Here is an 18,965-nt window from a genome sequence, read left to right as displayed (position 1 = left end):
GACACTAGCAAGCCTCTGTTTAAATAAACTTTTCAAGGGACTCTGATAAACTGTGAGAGTCACCACCCATCCAGGCCACTTCCTGAGATAAAGCAGCTTCCAAACTTTATTTTTAGAGAGAGAAAGAACTTTCAAGTTGAATGGTTTGTTTCGGGGATGAGGTTTATGAGAGGCGGCACCACAATAAGCAAGGCTTTATAGGGTTAGAAACACTTGAGACTTTCTAACGGAATTCTTTAAAGTAAATTACTAGAGCTGGCGAGATGGCTCAGTGGTCAAGAGTGCTAGCTACTTTTCCAGAGGACCTAAGTTCTATTCCCATTGACCACATTATGAGGCTTCCAGACATCTATAACTCCAGCCCCACAGGATCTGATGCCTTCATCTGGCCTTTGCTGGTGCCTATACACATGCATACAACCTACACATAGACACATTCACATGCATAATTTTAAAATACATCTTTGAAAGTAATTTTCATGGGCTGTATACCCTCTAGCAAAGGATTAGAACTGAAAGTGCACAGAACATCAAGAATAATAACATTCAGGTTTGCAGGAGAGTTAAATGGAAGATGAGTTTGAAGGAAACAAAACTGTAGGTTAGCAGACCTAATAGTCAGACGAGAGACAGAAATCTTAATTGAAGCCCTGTGTACTTTAGAAAGTTGGGAAGAAGAAGTTGGCAATACTAGCTCCTTACTGAATGAGTAATTTCTTAGGTACCATACCAACAGTTTTCCATATCACTTTGTCTTCAGAGTCTTCTTACAAAGCTTAGGTGTTGATAACCTGTATTTTAATGAAAAAGAAAAAATGTGAAGCTGAGCCTCTTGTTGAGCCAGCCAAGAGCTGGTGGCTGAGCCATGTAAAGTTTGTCCAAAGACCTTTAGAATGGTTTGAAATTACAATGTAATTTTAAAAAGCGTTCCTTTATTGTCTGTGCTAGGCACATGTGCCTGCAGCCTTCAGAAAATCATTTGCAGGAGCCGGCCCTCACTCCCATGTATTTCTTGGGGACTGAGCTCAACCCTGAGGCTTGGTGGGAACCATCTTGCTGGCCTCAGAAGACCCTTTTAAGGGGCCGTATTAAAGGCCATGGTAACTGAGGCAAGATGGGCAAAGCTCTGCATAGTTCTTTCCTTGTGTGCCTGTTCTTTTGTTTGTTTGGTTTTACCTGTAAAGATTTGAAATAATTTACAAATAAGCATTCTAAATGAAGGTAAAGATGCCCCCCCCCCCCCCGTCCTTTTGTCTGTTAGCATCTCTAGACCCTTCCCTGACCTCATACTGGGACATAGTGGCTTAGGGCTGAGCTTGTTGAACTGTGAGGACATTCATATTGCTAGCATTCATCCTCACACCTGCCCTCAGCTATCTTCTGCTATATAGAGACCCATTTTTCCTGGGGTGCTGCTGAGTGTTTGTTTTGATCCATGCTCAAACATATAAAATTTAAAAGTCAGGTTAGCATTGTGGTCTTTGTTGTTATTTTTTTGTTTATGTCATAAGATGCTTCTAAATTCAATTCATGTTAACCATTTTATTGGGCAAAGAAGAGCAAAGAATTCTCTTTTGAAAACCAGGCTTTGGAAATCCAGGTTTTGGGGGCTAGAAAGATGGCTTGGCAGAGAAGAGCACCTCCAAACCTCCAGAAGAGACTTCTAGAGGTCCTGAGTTCAATTTCCAGCAGCCACATGGTGCCTCAAAACATCTATACTAGAATCTGATGCCCTCTTCTGGCATGCAGGCATATGTGCAGATAGAACATTCACACTTATATAGAATAAATAAATAAAATCTTGAAAGAAAGAAAATTCAGGTTTTCAAGACCACATGTTTATATTCTGTTTTACTTATTAACTTAAAGGATAAATAAAGTAGGATTGTTGATGTTTAAAATCAGCTTAATTATTATGACTAGAGTTATATAGTAGCCCGGTTGTTAGCCAGCAACTCTCCTTCATGAGACATGGGATGAAAACTTCCTGGCCCATTCCTTTGCTAACTAGCATGGCTTTCTGATCAGAAATCCTGGGCCTTAATGCACTCATTAGATCTTTACAGCATGTTCTTTGTGGCCTTTATGGATTAAAAATCTTAAACTAATTTAATCACTGTTACTCCTTTTGATTTTGACTTTATTGCTAGATGCTCGTAACAGACTTGACAAGCATTAATGTGTGTGTGTATTTTCAGTTTTTTTAAAATAAACGTAGGTTAGGAGAAATGATCAAAAGAAGCAAGCCAGCTCAGAATAGTGTGGAAAAGCAATTTGAAACAAATATCGTAAAGCTGAGGAAGAATAGAGGTTCTGACCGTAAGTAGTGTTGTTCTTCCTTTTTTCCTGGTATTTTCTCACCTTGTCATGTGTTTGCCGTTTTTTAGCTTCCCTCTTCCTCAACGTGGGGACAACAGTCTAATACAACATGTCAGTCCCAGGCCACACTGTCATTGGCTGAAATCCAGAAGCTAGAAGAAGAACGAGAACGGCAGCTTCGAGACGAGGTGAACAATGAAAGCAGCCTGGTTCAGTATTCCAGGCAGCTTAGTGTACACTGTGGGCTAATGGCCTTTGATGGCTACTATCAGAATTACTGTGTGCCTGAATTTGACCCAGTGTTACTAAACCCTGCCATCTGTGGTTTGGGCCTTTGGCATATAAGAATTTAATAGGAATAACATTAAGATTGGGGTATGTGCTTATTTCCTGGAAGTTTCTACTCTAGTTTTTCAGCTTTTACTTAATTCATTTTTAAAAAGTAGATAGCCTTACACCTATGAACATACAGATAGCACTAATGAACTCAGGGTTTTGTTTGTTTGTTTGTTTGTTTGTTTTGTTTTTTAAGAAGGCTATGAGGTTGAGAGAGGAGTTGGAGTGGAGAGGATATTATATGCATGTATGACATTCTCAAAGCATAATAAAGCATTTATTTAAAAAAATACATGGGTTTTTGAGAACTGTGGGTAAGTTTTGCTGCATCTTGTCTTGCTCACAAGGGAGAAGGAGAAATCAAAGCAGCAGGAACTTGAAGTAGCTGGTCACCTTGGATCCACAGTGAGGGACAGAGACAAGTGCGTGCTAAGTCTCAGTTCCTATAGTTGTTTGTCAGCCAGGACCCCAGTCAGGGAACGGTGCTGTCTACAGTGGCTCATCATCTTATCTGAGCCACTGTAATCAAGATCATTTCCCACAGCTCAGAGATTTGTTGTCCCGATAGTTGTAGAGCATGTCAAGTTGACAATGAACACTAACCATGACACATCCATTTATAAATTTGTTTTGAATGCAAGGTACAGTTTTCTTTAAAGAATATTGAGTTCTCTGGCCAGCACAGGAAAATGTGTAATATGACAAAAATAAAATCTCTGCTTATAACTCAGTATTCTGAAGTTCATTATGGGATAGGAAGGCTGCAAAACAATGGGAGAAGTTGGAGAGGAGGACAAGAATAAGTTTTTGATAGAGAGGAAGATGATCAATTCACCAGGCCTGTGTTCATTGAGTCAACACGTATTTACTCATTCATAGTCTGGGAGTGCAGCCACATACACAACTGATGAAGTGCTCTGCTGTTGTGAACCTGCCCTTCAGCTGAGGAGAGACAGGACACAGAAATTAAACTCTCTGTGCTAATTTAGAGGATGAGAGCTGTCAGAGAAAGAATTGCTAGCAGGAAGGAGAGCGCATAGAAGTTGTGGGTGGCACTGGGGATGGGATGATGGATTGTCTGTGCTTAAGTACTGCGCCTGCAAAGGCCTTTAGACAGATAAGAGGTGTAGCCATCCTGAAGAACATGCTTTAGTAGCTAGCACTTGAGGCAGAGCAGTCAGTTTGTTGGAGAATGCAGGCTGTCATATTTGGATCTGGATTGTGCCATTTACTCAGCTGTACAGCTGCAGGTGTATAGTGAGTACTCTATTTATAATTTTATATATAGATATACATATATAATGTAAAATACACACACACAATAAATAGTGGAAATCATCATCCAGTAGGTCAAAGTGTTTCTCTACCTTAAAATTGCCTTCTCACTTAAAAAAAAAAAAAAAAAGAAAGGTTTAAACTTTACTTCTGGAATTACCCTTCTCCAAAAGGTTTTCAGCAAATAGGTCAGAGTAGAGTATTTTAGTTTTCAAGACTAGAAATTGTTGTAATGATTTTAGTGTTTGTCCAGTGAAAAGTAAACGTGAACAAGAATCAGAGTCCCTTGAGCCTCCATGCATGCTAAGTAGGTATTGTGCTGCTGAGCTCCATCCTAGCCACAGTCTTTTACCCCATCACTGCTTGCCAAAAGGTAATATCTTACTCTATGCTTGTTTGATTCATATTCTTGGAACCTGTTACCTCCCTATATCTTACAGAGCAGCATGAAATGCTTTCCATGCTTGTCACCTGGAGAAACCCAAGTCCATGTTACTTGTTTTGTCTTCCACTGAGCACCCTGCCTGGGCCTCTCTAACCTGTTCAGTGTGGACATGCTCAACACTGTGCAGCTCTTGATCTGTTTGCTTTTCTGCTGTTTCTGTCAGTTGCATGATTGCCCTAGTAGATTTTTATTTGTCTTCTTTTCCATCTGTCTTTGTATCATTATTGGTGAGCACATTTCCGCAGTTTTATCTTAACAGGTTTACCGTTGAGCTTTAAATTTCTGAGTTCTTTGGGTTTTGTAGTATATAGCCTTTTGGTTTTTGTTTTTCAAGACAGGGTTTCCCTGTGTATAGCTTTGGCTGTTGTGGAACTTACTCTGTAGACTAGGCTGCCCTCAAGCTCACAGAGATCTGCCTGCCTCTGCCTCCCAAGTGCTGAAAATAAAGGTGTTGCAGCACCACCACCTTGCTGCCCGACCTTTTAGTCTTATTTTAGTTATTTCATTGCAACTTTATAACTAATTTTACTACCTTTGTGCGTCATAAATATCTGATATTCAGGATATCTGATATGTGACCCCTATGAAAGGGTTGTTTGGCACTCACCACCCAAAGGGGTTGAGACCCATAAGTTGAGAATCGCTGCTCTGGGGATATTATTTGCTTTTTAAAAAGCCAATTCAGAGCTAGAGATGGCTCAATAGTAAGAGTGCTTGCTGCTCTTGCTGAGGACCCAGGTTTGATTCCTAGTGCCCACATGGAGGCACATGACCATCTGTAACTTCAGTTCCAGGGAATCCAGTGCCCTTCAGGTCTCTGCTGGCACTGTATGAGCATGAGGCACGTACATACACGCCGGGTATCAAAGGTTCTTCTGTATGTTCTGTGTTGGCGCTAGTGGCTTTTCTCTGGGCTGTTTCTTGGGGACTTGCCTCTCACCTGCTGGTGCTTGCTTGTACTAGTCACTTTACTGTAGAATAGTCTGTTAATCCGTGTTGGCTTTTCCAAATGGAAAATTTGTTTTCTGCTGGAGAGGAGGAGCAAAGAGAGAGGCAGTTGCTCAACTAAACAGGGCAAAAGAGGCAGTTCGGGGTCTTACTGCGTCTTATTGTAGCCAGCCTTCCTGAGATACTATGTAAACACCTGGAGTTCCTGAGCGTTCTGTTTAAGCATGCAGATTTATCAGCTTCTGTCACTTATGCTTCAGTTTATTGGGTGTGCTACACTGGCTATTAATAATAATTTATACCTTTCTATCTAGATAATTATTTTTGTAGTGGTACATATGGATCAAAAGATCAAAGCACAATGTCCGCTGCTTTGTTTGCTTTTTTGGGTTTTATTTTCTTCTTGGAGATGGTATCTCCCTGCCCTGCCACTTTACCGAGTAGGCCGGGCTGGTTGGCCAGTGAGACCCAGGGATCTGCCTGTCTCCACCTCTGCAGTGCTGACTTACAGGTCTATAACTTCCTTGGCTCTCTCACATGGGCTTCAGGGGCTGAGCTCAGGTCCCCAAGCACTTCACTGACTTAGCTGTCTTCCCTAGCCCTACTTTCTGTCTTTAAGAATCATTCTTACCTGTGTTGTCCTCTGCTGGTTTATGCTGTTAACGAATTCCGTGTAGCTGAGCATGCGGTGCACACCTGCAGTCTCAGTGCTTCAGAAGCTGTGACTGGGAGGCTTCAGACTAGTTGGGCTCTGTTTAGTGAAACCCCATCTCAAAGCCCACACAAACAAATGCACAACAAGTATGTATTTGCGTTCATGGTGGAGCTTTGGGAAGCGAGCATTTATTTCATTGCTGTGCATAAGCAAAAAAACTTCTTTATTTGTAAGAAGTGATTCTATATTTAGTCTTTTACCACTTTCCATTTCCATCTTAATTTAGTCAAAATTTAGTCAAATTTGTTTAGCTGTTGTGCATTAGTATTCTCTAGCGTCCTGATGCTTGTAACTAGTGTAAAACAAATCCTGAAGTGGTGTCCTTGTCCAATAGCAAAGGCGTCAGCAGAGGGAATTGATGAAAGCTCTCCAGCAGCAGCAGCAGCAGCAGCAACAACAGAAACTCTCAGGTTGGGGGAATGTCAGCAAACCTGCAGGTACCACCAAGTCTCTTCTGGAGATCCAGCAGGAAGAGGCCAGGCAGATGCAGAAGCAACAGCAGCAGCAGCAGCAGCAACAACAGCAGCACCAGCAAACAAACAGAGCCCGGAACAGCACAGTGGGTTCCTTTTCCTGAGTACACGCTTGTGGACTGCTTTTTGGTTATCTTTTCAAATTTTTTCAAACTGTCTTTTTAATATTGTTAACCAGAGTCCTTTTTTTTTTTTTTTTTTTTTTATCTTTTTAACAGCATTCCAACCTGCACACCAGCATTGGGAATTCTGTATGGGGCTCTATAAACACAGGTCCTCCTAACCAGTGGGCATCTGATCTAGTCAGTAGTATCTGGAGTAATGCAGACACTAAAAACTCCAACATGGGGTTTTGGGATGATGCAGTGAAAGAGGTGGGACCTAGAAATTCAACAAATAAAAATAAAAACAACGCCAGTCTCAGGTAGGGCTCATAATGTTTGCATTTGTGTACCTTGATGGGTGGGAGGTGAGGGTTATGGAAGGGATGTTAGAGACAGTTTTTATTACTTACATGTATTTCATCTGTGGCTAAGCACGTAACTCAGAATTTTAGTGATTGCTTTCTACCCAGTCAGACACATTTGATTGCTCCTCGGGCTTGTCCTACTACTACTGAGCACTTACTCCCTTGCCTATACATGGTGGCTGCCTGGTAATAAGAATAGAGTATTTGTGTGGTTAACATTTCTCCACTGTTTTCTGTAGGTAGCTTAGGTTTTCTTTTCTAATGTATATTTTCAGCTATATTTATACTAGAATGAGCATTGCAAATACTTCTGTAATGGCCTTAAATTTATATGACAAATTAGTTTTATTTCATCTTCATCTTTCTTTCCTCAGTAGTCAGTGTTGTTGAATGAGCATGGGTTTGTTGTTTTATCCATGAAATCAAATCCCAGCACTACCACTTACTCGCTGTGTGACCTTGGGCAAGAGAGAACCTCTTTTGGGCCTCAGTTCCCTCATCGGTAAAATGAAGATAATAACTTTATGGATGTAGTTATAAGGAGTAAACAAATACACACGAAATAGTAAAGTGCCTGACATATAGTAAGTACTTAATAAATGGTGGTGTTGTCAGATTCATTTTGATTGAAGACTTGACAAAAATAAACATATAAGTTTATTGAACTTGTTTGCCAGGCACTGTTATGCTCCGGCCTTTGCTCGATTGTCTTCATTCCTAATTGTAACACAAAGAAGTATTGGCACCATTTTGCATATGAGGAAACTGAGGCTAAGTAAATTAAACAGCTTACCTAAGAATATGTAGGAAGAACTTCATTATTTTCTTAAAATAGAAGCCCTGTAAACTAGGATATTAGCTGAGGCTAGTTTTTAAGGAGGTGTTGTCCAATCAAAATACCTCATTTTTTTTTTTTTTTTTTTTTCATGTATAGAACTTAGAATTGGCTTACTGGACAGCTATCCAGTGTTTCCTAGACAATATTATATGGTATTGTAGTGCAATCACATAGTAACAGCTTCTGGGAATATAATATCACCCTATTGTTTTGCTTTAGTAAATCTGTAGGTGTGTCTAACCGGCAGAATAAGAAAGTAGAAGAAGAAGAAAAGTTGCTGAAGCTCTTTCAGGGAGTAAATAAAGCCCAAGATGGATTTACCCAGTGGTGTGAACAGATGCTTCATGCCCTTAATACGGCAGATAACTTGGATGGTAAGAATTGGGGAGGGAATCCCAGCATGTGGTTTGACAGAGCAGGACCTACCAAGAGGTTGGCAGGTTGGAACACTGAGCCAAAATGTAGAAGATGAAATCTATGGGACCAAGTCTTGCACTTTCTATTAAAACTTGACTCATAGCATTACTTATGAAAAAAAAGTCCTATAAAACTATGCTCAAATAGATGATGAGCAGTTACCAAAAAGTAAATGCCAGTTCAGGTTGCCTTAATGATGTCCAGGACAAAGGAAGTCATAGTTTTCCATTACCTGTTTCACAGGAAACGTTTCCAGCTACATTATCATGTCTTAAGAGAAAGTTAAATGTCATAGTTGGGGGCTGAGGTCAGCCTGGCCAATAGAGTACCAAAGCGATGTGATATTGTACCCTTCTTGCTTTGGGAGGTGATAGAGTAAAGAGACTTGCTTTGTATGGCCTGAGACTGCAGAGATAAAGGTTTCAGCATAATTTCAAGAAAAGCATGGTTGTAAATGTGAGCTGTTTACAAAGAGCTAGCCCCTTAGATGAAAGTGAGTCCCCTTCCAGGCCGCAGATGAGCAACAGCGACTGTTGGCCATATTGTAGAAGGGAGTGCCTCAGCTGATAGATCAAGGTAATAACTGGCCGAAAGCCAGCAATGTTAAATGTCAACGGGCAAAATTGACAGGCTTCTTTGCTGCATTGCAACATTAGCAGAGAGTCTGAAGGCCTCAGAGAAAACAGATTTTCACAGTAGTCATGGCTGCCATCCATTAAGCACCTACCATGTGCTAGGCACTAGCTGGGCTAACATAATGTTACCGCAGTTAATCATTTTATTTCTTTATTTCTTTATTTATTTATTTATTTATTTTTAGTAAAATTTGAAGGTAGGTGATATTATCCCCATTTTATAAATTAGGAAACAGAGGCTCAGAATGGTTAAGTAACTCATCAAGGTCACACAGCCAGCAGACTTCGGAATCAAGTTTTAAACCCATGTCTGTCTCAACCTGTTGTTTGTGGGTTTTTGGTTTTTTTTTGTTGTTGTTGTTTGTTTGTTTTGTTTTGTTTTTCCTGAAGCCACACAATTTGTATTTTTCGCTTAATGCTCTCTAAAACATGTAATACCCCAATTAATTACAGGTTCCAGAAGATAATCTCTGTATCTTTATTGTCATGTTAGCTGGTATCCATCTTAACACTCAATAAATTGAATTAAAGGAAAGAAGGAATGAATTCCCAAATTATACTTTAGTCTTAGACAAATAACTCTCAGACATTGTAATATCTAATTTCAACCAACATACGTTTAGTTCATAAAGTTCAGTGTGTGTGATGTATCTTTGCTTGACACTGCTCTTTTGGAACATTTCATCTCTGTGATAAGGCTCTTTCATCTGTATTAGGTAGATGAGAGTATCTACCACAACAGCTGCATAGCTCTCGTATTTCTGTTGTTAATGCCTATGTGATGATATATTAACAATCTCAGTCTGGTTCTTTGTACATGGTCTTTATTTCATTGTTACTGTCTTGTCTTCTTCCTTCTTCTATTACAGTTCCCACATTTGTTTCTTTCTTGAAAGAAGTGGAATCTCCCTATGAAGTCCATGACTATATCAGGGCCTATTTAGGAGATACTTCTGAGGCCAAGGAGTTTGCCAAGCAGTTCCTTGAGCGCCGTGCCAAACAGAAAGCCAGCCAACAGCGTCAGCAACAGCAGCAGCAGCAGCAGCAACAGCAGCAGCAGCAGCAGCAGCAGGTATAAAATAACAGTGTGTTCAGTACCTGTGAGTAGGAATACCTGTAAATGTTGAGTAGCCAGAGAAATTAAAACAAATATTTTACTTTTATGTATCCAGTGTCCAGAATTTTTCAAAACCTGTGTGGTCTTCATCTTTTCAAAGTACATGTTTGTGTAAATGTCCCAGAGAGCAGATACCCCTGAGCCATGTTATTCTCCTAGAGATACCTGTGTTGCGGATCACTTCTGGAGATGTGGAGAACTGTGTAGCACAGGTGGTTTAGATCTAATTGTAGAGCAGGCTCAGGGGTAAAGCAAGAGGAAACGGCAGGTGACAGTCCCAGAACCCGCTAGGACAGATGTCTCAGTGCATCACAGGAGCACATGGGGTGAAGTAGTGCAGGAGGCACTGTACCTGCGGAATGGGCACGCCTCCACATCAGATGTGCTCACAGACGTGCCCTCGGCCTGCTCTTCCACAAGGCTTTCTGCACTCCTCCCTTGGTGTTACCACCAGATCTTTGAACTGGCTTCTTTTGAAGTAAGTTTTTTAAAAAAAGACAGCAATAACAAAGGATTGGTGGACTGTTTTATAGTCTAACCAGTTACCAGAATTTTATTGGCAATATTTAGGTAACAAATCACTTCTGTGATTGCCAATATGAATAGCATGTATGACTTTAGCTTTTGACAGTGTGCTGCCCGCTCATTCTCTGACTTGTGTACAAGAGAACAAAAATGTTCTTGTTGTGAGTCGAGTATATGTATTGCCATAGTTTTGAAGCCTGTTGATGGTCATGCTATGTATTTCCTTCCTTTATTCCTTCTTCCTTCCTGTTTTTTGGTTTTTTTTTTTTTTTTTCCACAACAGGATTTCTTTGTGTAGTTTGTCTGTCCTGCACTTGCTCTGTAGACCAGACTGGCCTTGAACTTAGAGAGATCTGCCTGCCTCTGTCTCCCGAGTTGCTGGGATTAAAGGCATGAGCCACTACTCTGCATGACTGTTTTGCATTTCTTAATGGATGACACAGACACTGAATCTGCTAGAAAACTCAGGACAGCCTTTCTGGTACAGCTAAATGAAAGCCTGAAGTTTTAGGAGAGACTTTTAGAGACATCAGGCATTAAATGCAGTGTTGTAAATGAGGACTAAGATTTATTTCTAAAATAATTTAAAATTATGTATACTTGTGTGTCAGTGATTATGTGCACATGAGTAGAGTTACCAATAAGAAAAAAAAAGCATATGAGTTACAGGCAATTGTAGACTGCCTAATGTGGAATCTGACTTCAGGTCCTCTACAAAAACAATATCCATTCTTAACCACTGAGCCATCTCTGTGCTGTGTGTGTGTGTGTGTGTGTGTGTGTGTGTGTGTGTGTGTGTGCGCGTGTGTGTGTGTGCGTGTGTGTGTGTATGTGTACACGCTCACGTGCATACGCCATGATGGATTTGTGGAGGTAAGAGAAACTTGGGAATTGGTTTTCTTCTTCTCTGGGTTCTGGGGATGAACTCAGGCCATCAGAGTTCTATGGCAGCCACTTTTGCCCTGTGAGCTGTCACACCAGGATTTTGTGTACAGGCTCACACTTGATAAGTTGAAGACAAGTCAAGTTATTCTCTTAGAGCAGTGCCTATCGACTGTATACTGTAATTGTGCTGTTGTGTTTCTTGTTTCACAGGACTCTGTTTGGGGGATGAACCACAGTACACTCCATTCGGTATTTCAGACCAATCAAAGCAACAACCAACAATCCAATTTTGAGGCTGTGCAAAGTGGCAAGAAGAAGAAAAAGCAGAAGATGGTTCGAGCAGATCCCAGTTTGTTAGGTGAGAATAGGTCTGGAGTCTCAGGCAGGGTGGAAGGAAGTTTTGTGTGATGACAGTGAACCAGATAAGTCACTGTAGTCTTTCCTGGAAAGATGGCTTTAGATAAAGATGGTTTTAAGAGAAGTAGACAGCATTTCCTGGGCATGCAAGCGCAGGGTGAGTGCCCTGTGCTGGGAAAGCAAACAAACAGTGTTATGGCCCTTCAGACATTAAGATATTGCTTAGCCTTTCCTACAGAGACCCTGCTAACGGACATCAGTAATTGCTAATTCACCAGTCCAGGGGCCTTTTCGCGCTGGAAAGAAGCACTGCTTGCTTCATCTACCTACTGTGGGTATTGGGTGCACTGCCAGGACGCCTGGTTCTCCTGGCCAGTGGGCTGGGCCTGCAGGCCTCCACTCTTCCGTGGTAGGTGCCTCCCTGTCCAGTACTGAGGGCTGTTGTCCTCAAACACAGCTGCTTCCTGGAAGAGGAGCTACCTGAATTAGAGCTTTAAAAGACTGGCAGAGGTGGTAGGAAATAGCATTTCATAAATAATGAATGTAAGTTGCTGTGTTTTTTAAGTTGGCTTAAACCCACAAATAGTGATGAAAATAAAATTTTCTATTTTTGAATATGAAGTTAATGTAAACTTGGCTGTCATAAAGTCTGTTTTCCTTTCCCTCCAGAGTGTTACTATCAAACATGGGTTGAAAAGTATAAAATTCTGACAGAACTAGGTGAACAGATTTCTAACTAATTCTAGTTAGGCAGCCCTTGTGGTAGCTTACAGGCCAGGTGAGGGGCTGCTCCACAGATGTGGCCTGGCTGTTCATGTTTGTCCTTGCAGTGTGGTCTTGTACAAAGACCCCAGAAAAGAGGGACTGAAACATCCCTCAGTATGGGGGTGGAGTTAGATGGTCCTCTTAGAGCTTAATGGCTCCCTAATCCCGCAGGAGAGGAAAACCAGCACAGAAGGGCAAGTAAAACTTCTCAGTGAAGTGCTGAAGGGACTCACGTTGGCAAGCTTTTCATAGGAAAAGCACTGCCTACTTATGCCTTCTTCTGGGAATGCCTCTGCTAATTGCTAATTATCTTTTAAATGTTCTTTTTATTCATTTTCCTCTATTACTTTTCAATGTGTATATTCCCTGTAAATTTACAGATTGAGAAAAAAATTTCATTCACATACTGGAAAAATAGGGTCCAACTTGATCTGTAAGTAGATTGAAAAGGAACTTTAATTCTGAAACACATCAGCAGAGGGCGCTCCAGCCTCACTTTACTTCAGGGTGGCACAGGCCAGAGGAGTCTGGTCACACTAGTTGTCAGGGTTCCCAGGTGGCCAGGGTAAACCATTTGGAGGTGGTAAAATACATACAGCCAGGCTCCCCTTTACTCCTACAAAGACAGTGTCATAGTCCGAAAGAAGCCATGCAAATGAGTGAGTAAATTCTGCTTTGTGTTGCCTGCCTTTCATGACATCCACAGGCTGCTGTTTTTGTGTAGTTGGAGCTGAATTTCTGTCTGACTGAGCTTTTAAATCAGTTAAGCCAGACCGTGTCTGCTAAAAAGCCTCACCTTGTGGTCAGTACATTATAACATCAACTACTTTTTATTTCTCCACGCTTTCTCTTTTCTTGTCTTGATTAAAATTAGTTGATTTTAAAATTACATTTCTCCTCCTGTTTCATCAACTCACTGTTTCAGCCTCATGTCATTTGTTCTTAAGCTGTGAAATCACACAAACTTGCTTCAGAATAGAGTTAATAGCTCACTTCATAGACTACAGGTCTTTTAGACTTACCAAATAAAACCATCACCTAAAAGATATGAACACTAGCCTTTCAGTATGCCCAGGGGAAAAAAGGGCTGTGGTTGGGTTGTGTGTGCACAGTAGCTGGTTGGGACTTTGGATGGAGTTTGGTGTCCTTGCCTGTGTCAGACAGCATCTTGTCCACGGCCTTCTTGGTTAGTAAATAGGCGTGTTTATTTTTAAAATCTTATTTTTGAGTATTAATTAAGCTACTTTATTATGTAAGGCGGTTTTGTTTGTTATTGGAACATTGCAAATGTGTATTTATTTGAAAATACTGAAGTACAAAAATGAAGGTGTGAAAAACCCACCCAATACCAACAACCACACTGGAGTGGGGAGCGTCTCCTGTTTGCTTTTGGCTTTCAAACAGTAGCGTGAACAGTCGATTCATCCAGGAGAGAAGAAACTGGAAGGCTTTGTCAGAGTCGCTCACTCCCAAGAGGCCTGTCACTGAAGTTCTTATCAAGTTGTGGTTTTAGATTTTATTGGAAAAGGTTCCTTCATGTGGTCAGTAACATTAGGTGTTCCAGCATCATAGTGTTTGTGAATCTGTCAGTGATGCTTCTCCTGAGCGGACTCCTTTCCAGTCTGGCCTTTTTCTGCACAGCGCTACTTGCTTTCCTTTCTTCTGTCCTCCTTCAGTTGCCCAGTTTAGTGTAGATCTTAAAGTTGAGCCACTTGGCTGTTAGAGCAAGCAGCCACTCATCAACTTGTTTTTTCTTTCAGGGTTTTCAGTCAATGCGTCATCAGAGCGACTCAACATGGGTGAGATTGAGACTCTGGACGACTACTGAGTACCTGCCGTTGTGCCCCCCCCCCCCCCCCCCCGCCCCGCCTAGTGACCGTGGGTTCTCTCCATTGGACAAAACATGCATTCACCATTTGCTCCGTCACTCCGCAACAAATCACAGAACCAATCATCTCAGGCTTTTTTTTTCCCCCCTAGCCCCTTGTGTCCAAGATTATTTAAAATCACTGTTGGTGAGCATCTCAGACTGCACCTAAGTGGACCAGACCCTTTGTCTTGGGGGGTGGCAGTTGGGATTGCTCCCCAGCAGGGCTGATATTGGCAGCACACATGTGTTGATTTCACCTACTGTCTCTTGAAAGTGTGTTGGAATCTGCCAATAGCAGATTGCTTTCTCTTGTCACTTTTTTTGTTCTCTTTTGTTTTTTTTTTCTCTCCACCCTTTACCCAACCCCAACACAGGCAAAGGGCCTTAACTGGTGCAGTCATGAACAGAGTTAATGGTTAATAGACACTGACCAGCAACACAATGCCCCCTGGACCTCACTATTCTTAGTAACTTCACTATTGCCAGAGATGGGCAGAACTGTGCTGTCTGAGGTGGCATGGCCGTTGCTAACTTCGGGGTTGCATCAGAGGCCCTAAGGGTGGATTGTAGATTGGCTTGTTTGATGTTGCACACCCCTCACTTGTTCTTTCTGAATATTTTTCTGAAGAAAGGATTCGTGTCTTCTTCATTAGATAGTGGCTTTCCAAGCAAGCTGAGCTCTCCCCTGACATACTCCAACCTTACTACTGGACAAAGGAGACCCTACGGCCTGGGGCAGGGACTTCATTTTCCTTTCATGTAAAAACTGATTTGTTCCCCCCATAAGTATTTTTACTTCAAAGGACTAGGACCAGTTTGTTTTGGGCCCTTACATGAAAATTTGTCTCGTTTAAGAGGCATCTTTACCATATGTATGAATTAGTGTAATTTCAACTTGGATAGGGATAAACTTTTGCTTCTGGTAAACGCTGGGAATTTCATCTTTTCCTCAGAGCACCGTAAGCGTGTTTTGCTATGGCCCTGAAAAGGTGTTGTGTAAAGCTTCTGGGATGGCAAATTGCTTGCCTTTTCTGAAAAGAGAACATACAAAGCCTCTGACCATCTTTAAGACCTTCATCTGTGGCAACCACTATGCAGGAGGATGCAGTGGGATGGAGGGATGGGCAAGGATGGGAGCAAGAGGCCCGCTTCTACCCTCTCACATCAAGTAGAAATGTCCTCAAGCTCTCCTTTTAACAAACTGACTGCCTCTACTGAACGCCTGTAGAGAGTCATCACCCGGGATGATCTGTCACCCCTCAGCGGGAGCTGTGGGTCAGCGGGGCCTGTACAAGAGGCATGTGGTGGGCCGCTCGTAGATGAAGCACCTTCCCTTTCGTCATCAGTGCCTGGAGAAGGCTGGAGTTGCTCTGAGAGCAGTTTGGTTTTGGAAGATTCGATTTGGTTTCTATTTTTATTATTTTGGATCACCATTCTCCCTATCCCTTCTTCCTCTCCCTCCTAAACATGTACAATAACTATACAGAGACTGCTACAAACTTGTAAATAGTTTTTGGATCAAATAGCATAAGGAGACGAGGAACCATAAAAATGTGAGACTCCTACTCTCCTTTGCTTTGTAAATTCTAAAGGGGGGGTGGGGAAGAGGGATAGTTAAAATGTTTACAAAACTTTAAGCTCCCTTGGAACTTTTGCCAGTGTGGAGGAAAATAAAAAAGAACTTAAAAAAATGTGGTTGTGGTGTCTCTAAGCATCTCTTGTACTTACCTCTCTTGAAGCCGAGCTTGGCATGAAACTCTTCCTCTTGATGGCATGGAACAGCCTGGTACTGCAGGCACCTGAGATGGCACCCTGGGGCACTCTTCCAGGAGTGGCAGGGTGGGGTGGAGTGGAGTTGGGGGAGCACTGACTGGCTCTGTGTTTGGGAAGGTAGTGAGTGGTCCAGATGGATGTTAGGAAGACATCCTTTGCTGCTGCCAAGCTCAGCTGTGGACTGGAAGATTGCCTTTGAACCTCAGATCCCTAGAATGTCCTTCCCTGAACTTGTCAAACTCTTTTTGTTCCAGCAAGATAAAAATAACTCTAAAAACAAGTTGGGATCCACTTGACATATTAGGAGAACAGCCATTTTAGTCATGGAGCATTCCCTTTCCTTAACCAGGAACCTTTCCCCACCCCCTCCACACACACACACCATTTGTTTCCCAGTTTCTAGGAACATTTTTCACCTTTTAATTATGCATCTTCATGCTCTTTAATTGTTTCCTTCATTATTCCTGTAGGGCTTGGGGGCGGGTCAGTCAAGGACATGCTGGGGATGGTACTCTGGGCATGATGCATGTAGAGCTTACATGCTACCACTGGGTGACACCCCAGCCCTTAGTTATAAAGTTCTTTTAGAGCATTGGGTCAGAACCCTTCCATATAACAGTCTTAATTCTGTAATTCAAAGAGGTCTCTTTTTTTTTTTTATTTATTTACAAATCTACATCTTCCAGTACACTTTAAAATCATCTATAGATTACTTGAAGTGCTTCAGTTCATATAAATTTATGCAAGAAAATAATGACTTGGAAATTACATATTACGTTGAGTACTGTTGTGATTTCCCCTGAACATTTTCCATCTTAGGTGGGTTTAACCTGGCAGTGCAGAGCCTTTGGGTGCTGAGAACCAGCAAAATGTGTTTTGTGTACTGGGGTTTTGGTTTTAGAGTAAACCAGCTTGATAGAGACTGTCAAAGGAGCTTCTGTTCTATTAAAAAAAAAAAAAAAGTCAAATTGTAGCAGGTGCCTCAATGTTTTTGGTTGTGAGTAGGAAGGGGATCATGCGGTCTCATGACTTCAGCCCTTAGCTAGGCTTGCTTTGTGAAGGTTTAATGAGGTGGACCTTTCAGGATTGCCTCTCAGATAAGTAATTGATGGTGGCAATGGGCTGGAACTGGACTGATGGTTGCAGGAGCTGTTAACATTGGCTTTAATAGGGAGTGAGAATTGGCAGGTGGCAGTAGGTCCCCCTTCTGCTGGTTTGCTTGCTGTGATAGCATGTTTGATTCTAGGGGTAGGAGCATGGCCTTTGTCCCACCCACCTTAGTGGAAAGAGTGACAAGGCCACACTGCCAAAGAGTGTGTAGTTATTTGGGAAAAGACCAGCGTGGTGCGTTTATCCATCTCATCAGGGACTGTTTTCATGTTAAGTTGGGAGGGGGATCTGTGGTTTAAATACCTGGATCATGATACTTGTACCATTGAATTTTTTTAACTGATGCATGTGTGAAGGTCAGATATTCTGGTCCTCAATGTTCAGCAGCAGGCACCTCACCTGAGATACCTTACCACACCCCAAATTTTAGTGCATATAATCAATACATACCACCCTGATTTAAAAATGGACATGGTAGTGATAAAATTGGTAATCTCCTTTTAAGATAAAAAGCCCATGAGTCTAAAGAGTGAACATTCCGGTGGAGTCGAATTGTAAAGGAGAGTATCAAGAGAGCAGCTGGCATGCAGTGCCCACAGATACAGACGTACACATCCCCAACCCAGGGTGACCATCCTAGCGATGAGTTTCTTAGGACCCCAGTGAGAGCCGAACTGGTGGTGTCTTTATTGGTGCTTGACCAGTCAACTCTTTGTTTTCTAGTTTGCTTCCCTGTTGCTATGATAGAACAAAAACCAACTTGAGGAAAGAGGTTTTTCATCTTCAAATTTGAGGTACAGTTCATTGAGGAAAGTCAGGGAAGGAACATGGAAGTGAGAACTGAAGAAGAGAGCATAGAGGAATGCAGCTTGGTGGCTTGTTTCCCATGCCTTGCTCAGCAACCTTTCTTAAGCCATCAAAGACGACCAGTCCAGAGTTGGCGTTGCCTACAGTTAGCTGGGCCCTTTCACGTCAATCCTTAAGTGGCCCGTAGATAGACTTGCCTATGGCCAATCTCACAGAGATATTTTCTCTCTCACGTTTTCTTTTCCCAAATGACTCGGGCTTGTTTCAAGTTGACAACACTTCTAACATGACCTACAGGCCACTTTCCAAGTGACAGGTTTAAGTATATAGATGAGACACAGCATCTCAAGAAGGGGGTAGCCAATATTTTTAGGTGTCTTTAAATTAATGCAGGGAAATTTAACAATCTCCAAGGCATGCCTTCCAAAAGACTCCATTTTTACAATTAGCCTCTAGTAACCATTTCTTCCTGTCTTGTTTCTGGGATAGCAGTAGTTGCTTGGGATCCTGAGACCCTTAAGGCAGTCAGTTGTGTAATATTCATTTTCAGATGTCTGATTCCCTAGGAATGGTGATCATATACAGCTTCTAGTAATGCTAGTTACCGAGAGAGCCTAAAGCCTGCTTGATGGGAATTTCAGTCATAAGCTTATCAGCGAAACTAGAGTTCCCTTGTGAGACAAACGGCCTGCTAACACTGAGGACATGGGGTCATTCCTTCCCTACAGCTAGCTGCTGCTATCTGAAAGCTGTCATTGCTGCGGGGCTGGATTCTGGGGATGGGCTTTCTATGGTGGGCTGGGCACTTGGCTCCATGCAATTTACCTTAGACAAGACACTTTAAGGATTGTTTACTTTCCCCCCAAATATAGACCATTAGAGTACC

At 41.9% G+C, this 18,965-nt stretch overlaps 1 protein-coding gene across 3 annotated transcripts in view; it reads left to right on the top strand.

Annotated features, from left to right (window-relative positions):
- The window catches only part of Gigyf2 (GRB10 interacting GYF protein 2), a 130,843-nt gene extending 114,769 nt beyond the window's left edge, over positions 1-16,074 (top strand). For all 3 annotated transcript variants that reach the window (XM_055616280.1, XM_055616279.1, XM_055616278.1), the window contains 7 exons: positions 2,388-2,507; positions 6,373-6,597; positions 6,730-6,935; positions 8,038-8,192; positions 9,740-9,942; positions 11,608-11,755; positions 14,280-16,074. In XM_055616280.1, the coding sequence (XP_055472255.1) occupies positions 2,388-2,507; positions 6,373-6,597; positions 6,730-6,935; positions 8,038-8,192; positions 9,740-9,942; positions 11,608-11,755; positions 14,280-14,347 (1,125 nt within the window). In that variant the 3' untranslated portion in view covers positions 14,348-16,074. The remainder of the gene's footprint in view (positions 1-2,387; positions 2,508-6,372; positions 6,598-6,729; positions 6,936-8,037; positions 8,193-9,739; positions 9,943-11,607; positions 11,756-14,279) is intronic.
- Positions 16,075-18,965: the final 2,891 nt, after the last annotated feature.

Source organism: Psammomys obesus, unplaced genomic scaffold, assembly GCF_907164565.1.
Source record: "Psammomys obesus unplaced genomic scaffold, mPsaObe1.curated_primary_1811, whole genome shotgun sequence".
NCBI lineage: Eukaryota > Metazoa > Chordata > Mammalia > Rodentia > Muridae > Psammomys > Psammomys obesus.
Note: the sequence above shows the minus strand (reverse complement) of the source record. Positions and strands in the feature narration are given on the sequence as shown.